General features: G+C 37.1%; 1 protein-coding gene across 2 annotated transcripts in view; it reads right to left on the reverse strand.

The window, feature by feature from the left end:
- LOC107590404 (protein kinase C beta type-like) overlaps positions 1-5,017 on the reverse strand; it is a 127,315-nt gene extending 122,298 nt beyond the window's left edge. For both annotated transcript variants that reach the window (XM_016279135.1, XM_016279134.1), the window contains exons 1-2: positions 4,696-5,017; positions 3,710-3,741 (exon numbers count right to left, since the gene is read on the reverse strand). In XM_016279135.1, the coding sequence (XP_016134621.1) occupies positions 3,710-3,741; positions 4,696-4,865 (202 nt within the window). In that variant the 5' untranslated portion in view covers positions 4,866-5,017. The remainder of the gene's footprint in view (positions 1-3,709; positions 3,742-4,695) is intronic.
- Between the last annotated feature and the right edge of the window lie 6,516 nt (positions 5,018-11,533).

Here is an 11,533-nt window from a genome sequence, read left to right on the forward strand (position 1 = left end):
AACACTATAGTATCATATCACTCATCACACATATCACTACTGTCTCTTTCTTCTCACATAATAATTTTATAGATTATTCAAAAATCAATATTTTATAACAATTTACTTTTTTGTTAAACAGACATTCAATTGCAATAATGACTGACCGAGTGTACATTAATGATTTCTTCAATCCTTCACTCTGAAATTTTGTCATTCAACTAAAGATTCGAACACTTTTTGGATTTCTCATTTCTTCTTCTGACCATCTTGCTCCCTTCTCATCATGTATGCACTTCTTCCTCTGTCTCTGTTGCTCTCTTTCTCTTCCTCAGCTCTATCCAGATGTAGAACATTCTGCCAGCTCTTCTTCAAAGTTCAAACTCGTAATTTTGCAATTAAGACTGTGGAGGCAAAAGAGGCTCTCCTAAGCAGCTGGCTCACCATCAAGCTGACAGCAAGTGGAAATCCTCTTTTATTATTTACTCACTGTTTTCCACATGATTAAGGAAGAACCAGATCACAGCTGTTCCTGTATTCCATAGGAATATGTAAGTCTTCCTCAGATAGTCTCTTTCTCTTCTTTGAACGCACACAAAAATTACCAGTGAGTGGCCAGCTTGTTATTTGTGTCTCTTCGCTGCTTAATGGCTGATGGATTCACGTTTACATTTAAAAGTCTTTAAGGCAAAATAATTTATTATTTCTCTTGAAGTACACAATGACATTTTTCATGGGTAAAATCCACGCATTAGTAAAGAAATCCATGCAATTGGACGAAAATTTCGCCACACAGATTTTGCAATTTTCCCACACCTTATATCTCAAGTCAGGGTGACCCAGGAACTGGAGATATTCAGTGTTAACGCAATAAAAGTAACGCAAGGTACTGTTATATTTACATTAAAATATCTGTTACTTTTTCAAATGAGTTATTCCCATTTATTCACTGACACTTCTCCTGTCCCCATGTTGAGAGAAATTAGGAGTGACTTCCTTCAGCCTGAGGCTTATTAATTACACTTTAGGTATGAAAGGGCCAAGTAACGCAACAATAACATAATGCATTACGTTCCATAAAGAGTAACTAAGTAATGCAACTTATACAAGCTAATCTGTTATTATTCATGCATAAAAATTACATGGATAATACTGAGCTAACAACAGTTCAACATAAATAGTTACAAAAAGTGAGTCGCCAAAACTTCAGAAGTGTATTTTGGATGATTTTTGTCTTTTATGATTAGTCACAATGTTCTGGAATGTTCCAGAATGCACTAGAACATAGGTCTTCAACCCTGTTCCAGGGGACCCACTGTCCTGCAGAATTCAGCTTCAAACCTAATCAAACACACCTGAACCAGCAAATCAAGGTCTTCAGGACCACTTGAAAAGTCCCAGGCCAGGTGAACTTTGCAGGACTGTGGGTCTTCAGGAGCAGGGTTGAAGACCTATGTACTAGAATATTACAGAATATTTCGGAATGTTACAGAAACTTATAGAATGTTCCCATCCTTGCAAAAGCAAAATATCTTAAAAAAAAATTTGTACTGTAGAAAAACTTAAGTGTACTAAACCAATGTTTCATAATTAATGATAGAAGTTCTAAAATGCATTATTGTACCCAAATAGTAATAATTAGCACCACTGAATTACAGAACCATAAAAAATTTAAGTGCAAGAATTTCATTGGATGAAAGGCATTTACCGTCTACAATAAATAAATAAAATCCTCACTTTTATAAATAAATATTTTATAAACTTTTCTTCTATAACTTTACACAATTACAGGGTAGTCGCATTTCATGCACTGCATTTAGAGAGCTACAGCTGTGTAGCCTCATTCTGTACCATGAGTAAAAAGTCTTTTTTTTTCATTTAGGACATTTTCAGAACTGTAGATCTTTTGCTATGTTCCAAAATAAGGATTAAAGTTACAATGTTGCATTTTCTCCTTGGTTCAGTTCTCTTTCACAAAAGAACATTTCAAAGTGTACCAAATATGTTTATGTAGGTCACTTTTTTTCCCATTATGAATTATGATACAGCTTGGTCCGTTAGGTCTTTCTCAACACAAATGAACCATTCGGGCAATCTCTAACCGATTGGTTTGGTGCAGATCTAAGTGCAATTGTCATATTCACATATGCCAACACAAATCAAACTAAGGGAGAAAACATCAGACGTCAGGTTCCGAAACAAACACTCCTAACAAGCTAGGTATGAAAACTCCCTTATAGGAACAATTCACCCAAAGCTCTCTTCTATTCAACTAAAGTGAATGGGACTGTCAAGATTCAAAAAAAGACAAAAAATACCATAAACATTTAGTGCAGTACTCTTTAAACGAAAAGCATGTCTTGCTCTTCTGGTGCATTCACAATACACACCAAAAGGAGGAAAAGAAACTGCACAAACTACAATGAACTAATAATGAACAAGATGTATAGTTCCTACACTGTTCTAACAGAGCTTCACTCTTTTAGGAATAATCTACAGGAGACACAGACAACTTTGCTCTCCAGCAGAGAACCCCAGGTTTCAGCATGTCTGAGCATGACCTTGCAGAAGAATTCTCTTTCTCCCCCAGTTCCTATGGGGTCCAGTATTCCAGATAAAGTCAGGGCTGCTCTCGCAAATCAATGGAGGGTTTCAACAGGTTTAGAAAAGATGTGAATAGATTTAAGAGCGTGTCTGAAAGAAAAAGAGCTAGGAACAGAGGGAGAGAGGAGAAACATTGAGCAGTGGGTAAAGTCATCATACACTCAACTGTGCACCTGTAATTAGAGCTAGTGCTGAAGCCTGTGGTGGAAAAATGGAGAAGTGCAGCACCGCAGAGGGTGCCATTGACCTGCCGTGACCGGTAATTGCAGTCATCTTAAAGAACATCCAGTGCCTTTAGTGCATAAGAGGGGAGCAGGAATTAAATCACTTTTCCAGGGTAATTTTGTCTCATACAGTTAAGAAAACAGCTATCCACAGGTCTTCAGGTACAAATTGCAATGTTAGAAAACATGCCAAAACTTCACACTTCCAAGTCATACTGCCTGTGCAAGAGTTTGAAAAAAAGCTATCCGGGTGGTCTCTTTGCATTTTCACCATGATTTCATATGAGAAATGCCTAACTTGTTCATACTCCAATGTGAAAGGCGTCCCGCAGAAATTTGATAATTATACTCATGAGACAAATGGGAGGCATGAACATCTGCAGTGAGGACATCGTATGCTTCAAATCTGAACAATTAAGCATGTAGAATCAGACTTCTGCTGTTAAAATGATTTGAAAATCTAATTTAAAATAGATATGTAGATATCGGCGATTGCCTAATAAGAATATCTGCAGGATCATCTATTTTACCAGTGTGCAAATTTCTAGGTTATTAAACGTCCTGTCAATTACTTTCCATTTTACTGTCAAGATGCTTTGTATAATACCGTAATATCTACTCAACAAAAATTAAACATACTTGAGGCACCATTTTGAGATATCCAAGAACATCAAACTGGTGGAAACCTATGGAAAACCTCAAGGCATCCTTTCAAAATGGACCGAATAAGTTCATGCAAGACTCTAAACACTGTCAGCATGTCCTCCAGTAACACCATCACAACAAAAAAGCTTTGAGACATTGAAAATGAATTACTGTTGCTGCAAGACATTTATAAATACCACTACAGGCACTTTACACTTTCCGAGATCTTTCAAAATATTTAATGAATAAATTCCTACCTTGACACTGAAATCCTTGTTTCCCAAAACCCCTGAAAGATAAAACCAAGGGTTCATTCAAAAAATAATGAAACCATAATTTTTAAACATTTACACTTGCACTACATCACTTTGTGGTTTGGCTGTTGTCTCATGTAGTATGACTAATTTCTTATTTCTTGCACTGTCTTGTATTGTCTTGCAACTGCGAACAAGTCATTTTTCATTCACATTTTTACATTTTATTTTATTTTGTACTTTACATCCTTTACTTTGGGAAATCAATAATGCTGTGACTCGAAACCAAGCTCCTACCGAAACAGCATTTTGGCCATTCTAGGCTTGTTCAGAGTGAGCTGAGTCTACATATGATGCCCACAAATGAGTGCTGTCTAGATAGACAGCACAATAGGTCTTGAGACAGTGTACAGTGCTACACATGAGCTGCAACAGTAACAGGTCCACCTCTATGGAAAGCCATTTTAACATTTATTCCTTAAATTAACTAGAATCTCTGTTTAGTTTACTATACCTATTTTTATTTGTTATTAATTTATTAGACAACAGTGTCTTTCCCATTGCATTTTTACTAGAAACATTTCAAAGTTAACCAATAAGACATTTAAATTAACAGCAAAGGAGCAGTTCTGGCAAGTCATTACGTATAGGAACACATTTTAAGACATAAACTAGTGCCTCACATATAGTTACTAGCATCTCTCTACTAGCAAAAATAAAATGTTATAGCAAAATGGATGGCAACTGCCGGATTTGTTACTAGTAACTAATGAATGAGTACTAATAGTATCTGCTGAATATGTACATGCATTTTAATAAACAGTTGCATGTGCATTTGACGGCTACAAGTCACTACTGGATTACATAATGGATTAATTAAAAAATAACAACTGGCAACACAATATTACTTAGTTTTAATGAATGAATGTTAAAGCAGCTTGCCATACACTTCAGTAGGCAATGAACTTAGAGCGCACAAACTCTCTTACCAGATAAAGTCCGTGCAGTGGCTGCAGAAAGTAGGCTGCTTGAAGAAGCGAGCGATAAACTTGTGGTTCTTAACTTCGTGAACGTTTTTCTGTCTCAGGGCACCTTGTCGGGCAAAGCCCCTCATGGGTGCGCTCCTCTCCTCTCCATCGCTGTTAGATTGCTCTGCCATTCTCAACGCGGGGAAAGTTTGCGAAAGCCTGTACACTGGAGTGAGTTGTGCGGAGTGCGAACATGTAATGCAAAGCTCTCAGGCGCGATGCTTTGCGTCCCTCTCCGCCCAAGTGCCCTCCTTGCGCACCGGTACACGCACACACACTCTGACGCGCTGTTACAAGACTCCTCCCACCCTCCCACTCGTTTACCTTTGGCAAGCAGAGCTGATTGATAGAGAGATTCTGTCAAACCTCTCCCACATTTACATGAAAGAGCTCAACAGCATAATGAGAAGGAGACAATGGGAAACATTTATGAGTAGGTAATGAAACACGAGGCTCATGCAAATTTATACTACAAGAAAAGTATCAATCATAGGCTATAGCTCGTCCCTGCCTCGCTGATACTGTAAAGTTGAACACCTACTCTAAGGTGCACTTTAAGTGTATAACTAGCACTTTAGAGAAATATTATTAGAATCATTTACAGCCCATAAAGCGATTTATTCTACATGGAGCCGGTCGCCCCCTCATGGGCACTAACAACATATTGACATCACATGACCAGCTGTACAAAACGAACAGAAATTTTTCTAAGATTAAATTTGTCTGGATTAAATTGAATGTCCATTACATGTATGTTTTAAATACGAGACATAAAGAGGAACAAAAAAGGAAAAAAGGAACAAAACAACATACATAACTGCTTCCAAGAAATTAGTAAACAGACTTCATGCTGATGGATGTCAGTTCACAACCACTGGTTAAATTGGGATGAATATGAGCCAGTTAAAAAAAAAATTTACCGAGTGCACCTTCATTATTTAATTAATTTAAACACTGCATATTCATACCTGAGGACTGATTAGACCATATCAAGATAATTAGGAAATCATTCCTAAATTTAATTAGCCTGTATTTTATTACATATATCAAATTATAAAATGTGGTAAAATAAGAAAGAATAATTATGTTGTGCAGGGAAGGAACTACCACAGACAATATGTGGATTTCAATGGTTGATTCTTATATATTTTTGTTCATCCGAATCCTGAATATGTGGTTAAATCTGACTATATGCATGAAAATGCCTCTTAAAGCACCAACAAATCTGTCATTACCGAATATGTAATACAATGTTGTGAACAAACCCTCAGGTTAAGAAACACATTAATTATAATACAGTTACAATTGTAGGCCTACCAAAGCATTTTCTTAAAGGTACAGTAGGAGATCTCGGAAAATGCTAACTTTAGCCTGATAGCACTGAAAGCGAACTCTGTAATCGCCGTGCAAAGCGGCAAAGCCACGCCCCCTGAACGCATAGGCACACCAGACGACCAGAGACAACATTACTACAATACATCATGTGTCATTCACCAGTGAGAAAACTTTATAGCACAGTAAGTACAAGCATTACAGTACCAGAAAGGAAGATCAGGTTGTTGATGTTTGTCTGCCATTCTCGCTCTGCTTGCATAGTATGTGAATGTGCTCATGATGTATGCGAACAGGGTGCACAGAGGTATGCAAATACATATTTGACAGGCAGGTAGGAAAGCCAATTAAAACGCTCGGACTGAACGTTTTGATTGGACGAACATTTCTTGGTCCTACACAGATAAATACATTTAGACCACTTAACTTAATGATTGCTGTCAGGATGTGAAGAGACTTTCAACCACCACAACAACAAAAAAATTCTGAAGACAATCACCTATTGCACCTTTAAGGGGTTTTGATGCAACAGGCTGCAGGTTCTCTGACCTCCCCAAAGTCTGAAGCTGCACAGAGAGCCAAGTTATTTCAGAGACTGCTCACATAAATTGACGTCTAAGCTTTGTTACATAAATTTTTGTGTTGTGTCCCAGCTGACTCTTTTCAGCAGAGTTATTTCATTCCTGTTCTGTGACGCACTGACAAGTAGGAGGCAAGGACAACCAGCGGCTAAGAGTATACCATGCACTTACCGAGAGAGACGGAGTAGAACCCTCAGCAGGGAGCTTGAACTTCTTGTGCTGATGTTGTCATATGCATGTTGATCATATTGTATGATTCATGCTTGTTGCTGAACTGCTACACATCAGGGATGCCACAATCGATTGTATTGTACTAGTAATAGGTTTCGATGATGAATCGAGTAACCTACTGTAAATCTGTGAACTCTTATAATAAAAACAAAACTAACATGATTTTATTATGTATTTTTAATGTTTAAAATTTTTTTAAATCTAATTAATTACACAAAGTGCCGATTAAGTAATCAAAGTAATCTCAGTTAATCTCAAATAAATTAGATTAATTAATTAGTACATGATATGCTGATTAAAGTCATTATTAAAAGCCTAGCTTAAGAAAGAAATGTTTTGATTCAACATACAAAAACACAAATACCGTATTATATATTCTCCTTCTTATGACTTATGTTGAGGGAACGATGAGGGTTGAGGGTACGGACCGGTATGCAGTACCGGCACTTCTATATTTTAGTCTTTAGCGCACAGGCACTTTTTCGTGCGTACTGGCACTTCTGACATGTTGACATACTTAGAGTCAAAGCGTCAGTGTCTGGGTGATTAGAAATGACACTATATAAAGCACACTACCAGGAGGGGTCACCTCTCATCTCGACAATTCACATGAATGAATGCAAGCGGAGTCGGTCTACTGCAGGAATTTTCAATGTGTGGGGCGAGAGAGCATGTCAGGAGAGGTAGAATAATAATTAATTACTGATTACTAATTTGAACCAGTACAATATAACAAAAACAATACCTTAAAAATTAAAAGAAGCAGGTTTTTGCGATCACACCATTTTAAACCGGTAAACAACTAGAAAGACCAAGGATCCAGTAAGCGAATTCAAACAGTAAGTTCAAAAGAGTGCTAATGCGGAGAAAACACTGCCGATTTCATAAGAGATTGCGGAGAGAATAGTGACTTACGTCCAGATGTCAGTAAATTATTCTTTTTAGAGTGTATTTGGCTTAAAAGCAAGAGTGTTTTATACTGGATGCTGGCTGAAGGTGTTTTAGATTATGCGGTTTTCAGAGGTTTAGTGATTCTGAATGGATCCATATAATTACAGTCAGGTCAAGGCAGGAGCTTTAGTGGTCTTTGGCGTCTCCCTGTGGTCCTGTTTGGTATCGCAGATTGACTTGTGCTTATTTGTATTGAAAACATTTATTTAATTATTGATTATTGACTGATTGTGGCACTATACATACACTGTGAATTATGAAAATTAAAAAGTACTTATTTATTTATTTAATAAATATATTTCTCGTGGCCACGAGTTTAATGCGTATACAAACCTGACCATAGCAACCTGCGATTATCACACATGGATAAAACATTTTTATCCATTGTAAATCCGTTAACTGATCGTGTCTTTTTATTTAATATTTGTATATTATTATTATTATTATTATTATATAACTGTAGGCTAATATAACAATATTATTATAATAACTGATTAGGGCTATATTTTTATAGCCTATTTATTGTAATGCTTAATTTCCCCTTTCAATTTGTGTAGAGCTTTACCTAATTAACGTTCTGTATAATATGCTAGTATTATTAATATGCTACCATATTTTGCAAATACTGTAAACGCCTGACAATTATGCCAATAAAGTTGACTTTTTGATTGTATTTACGCCCGTGTGTGACGATAAATGATAAACTATTATTTACAAAACTATTCAGAATGTTAAGTAAAGAGATCGAAATAAAGGGAAAATAAATCAAATACATAACAACAAATATAAAAAATATAACCAATAATAATAATAATATACAATTATCACGGGAAAAAGACAATCAGTTAATGGACTTACAAGACTGTGGGATGGATAAATTTTTTTTCTTGTAGGCCTATTTTATTTTATGTACTTTATGTAACATTTATTCATGATAAACTTCATTCGAATGCTGTCTTCATCGAGCGCAATACAGTCCGGTAGCCTAGGCCTATGGTTAAAGGGGTCATATGACGTTGCTAAAAAGAACATTATGTTGTATGTATTTGGTGTAATGCAATGTGTTTATGCGGTTTAAGGTTAAAAAAAACATTATTTTCCATATAATGTACATTATTGTTTCTCTTCTATGCCCCGCCTTTCTGAAACGCATCAATTTTTACAAAGCTCATCTTTCTAAAACAGCGAGGTGTGCTCTGATTGGCCAGCTATCCAGTGCATTGTGATTGGCCGAATGCCTCAAGCGTGTGACGGAAATGTTACGCCCCTTAACATACTGTGATGACGTCTCCAGCAGGACGAGACATCACTAGACGAGACAAAACCAATAAAACCCATTACAAACGAGGCATTTGTTGCATCCAGTGGGGCAATTACTGATTATAATGACTTATACTGTCTTTTTACGCGTTGAGTTGCGTATCGCACTGCGTAAACATAAAACCATGTCTGCATTTGTGATCGGAGAAACAACAAACAACAAGCGCTACTCTACACTGCTCAAAACTCGCGTTTGAATCATCATTGGCAAATTATTTAGATATAAAAAACGTACTTACAGGCTGTGAGTCAGAAGCGCCAGACTGTCCTTGCAAAGTTGGAACTGCTCAACTTTATAGAAACAGCCTTTGTGCCACAGATGGATTGTAGGCTACTGGTTCAGGAAACAGTCCTCATCCTCCATAAAATGCGCAGCACACATCTGAATATTTGGGTTGAACTTTTCTGGAACAGTGCTGTAAATACAACTTAACCACTGATTTCTAGTCGTGTTCTCTTTTGGAAGGCCAAACAAAGTAGTTTCGCTTTCACAACGAAACACACAGCTCTTCACAACATGGCAGCGGCGGAAACAATACTACAGCGAGAATAAAAGTTAAGTCTTCTTTCTTTGCGTGAACATTTGGGCGGCGTTATGCAAATCTTCCCACATAGTGACGTAGACATGTGGGGGCGTGTTAAAATTAGCTGTTTTAGGTAGGCGTGGTTGACTCTTAACTTTTATAAAGAATATCTCTTTGGATTTGAGACTTTAGTCTTTGCAACTTTACAGATCTTCTTTATGCACCAAAAGCTTGTAACACTCCAAAGAGAAAGGAAAAATTTAAATCGCATCATATGACCCCTTTAATATAATCATTTAATAATGTAATAATTTCTATAATCATTTCTTAATTAAAAATAAAATATTAATAAATCCATCTCTGATAATCGCTGGTTGCTATGGTCACGCAGGTTTGTTTACCCATTAAACACATGGCCATGACATAAGGATATCGTTACCTAGACAAAATGATCTCGTGGCCATGACATATTACAATGTTCCCACGTGTTAATATGTAGTGGCCATGACCAAACTAATGGCGCTTTTCCACTGCATGGTACGGCACGGTACGGCTCGGTACGGCTCGGTACGGTTCACTTTTGGGGGATTTTCCACTGGGTACAGTACCTGATACCTGGTACTTTTTTTACCAGTACCACTTCAGTTGGGGTTCCAAGTGAACCATACTGTTACCAAAACGTGACGTGTAAACTCTGCTGATCACGGATTGGGCAGAGAGAATCGTCACTACCTGCGTCACTGAACTTGCGACACAAACACAAAAGAGCTGCTAGATTTAAATCAGCACAGCCAGCAAAGGATCAAACGCAACTGTTTTGAACGAGCGCACCTTTTTTTTAACAACCAAAAAGTTTTGTTGTCTGTTGTGGAAGAACAGACGTTCCTCTCGTTGATAGCAGAGGAGCGGATCCAGCGAGAGCTTGATGGGGCGACGCAGAATGAAAAGTTTTTTTTAGGAGTCGTGGTAGTAGGGGCGGCGCAACTATAACGACATGTGAATAATCCCGTCCACTCTAAAGTGGTACTGAACTGCAGTGGAAACGCAAACCGTGCCGAGCCGAACCGTGCCGTACCATACTGAGCCGTACCGAGCCGAGTCGTACCACGCAGTGGAAAAGCGCCATAAGTGAACCGAACATGTCCCCTCCCGGTCACCGTAGAAATTGCCCAAAATGCTTCGTTTGACTTTTCGGAGATCATCCACTCTTCCCTGTGGGTGACCTCTGACCTACTTTCTGTGTGATCTGAATTTCTGCATTTTGAATTTTAGAATATCGAATTTGATGTTCTGAATTTCTTCTTCATCTTGAAAGCTTGAAGCTGTTTTTTTTAATGGATATTTGCAGTCTAAGAATTCAGAACAAAAAATCTGCTGTTTGAAAATACATGTCTATAAAACTCTGCCATAAATTCAATTGTGTTAAATTTCAAATGTTCAATACTCAAGTAAAAAAAAATCTAATTCAAAACTATGTTAAATGCCACATAATATTCAGTTTTGTTAAATGACGGTCCGTGTATCTTTTGGTCATTCGATTTTTTGTTTAATATTGAAAGTAGAAAAATGAGAAATGGCTCCTTTTTCGTTTTCTGTTTTTGCAAAAAACGAAAAACAAGAATTCGGCTTAATTTTTCGTTTTTCATTCAGGGGTAGAAAAATGAATAAACAGCTTGAATATTCGATTTCTACACGTGGGCGGGAATTAAACGCCCCTTTCTGCTGATTGGTCAGACAAAAAAAAAAGATCCAACATTTTGGAGTCATTTTGAATGTACAGAAATAAAAATATACATTTTACCAGATATGACTATAAATGACAACGTATTAAATTATTTCCCCTCTTGAGGAACAAATCCA

Source organism: Sinocyclocheilus grahami, unplaced genomic scaffold (assembly GCF_001515645.1).
Source record: "Sinocyclocheilus grahami isolate Dianchi unplaced genomic scaffold, SAMN03320097.WGS_v1.1 scaffold127.1, whole genome shotgun sequence".
NCBI lineage: Eukaryota > Metazoa > Chordata > Actinopteri > Cypriniformes > Cyprinidae > Sinocyclocheilus > Sinocyclocheilus grahami.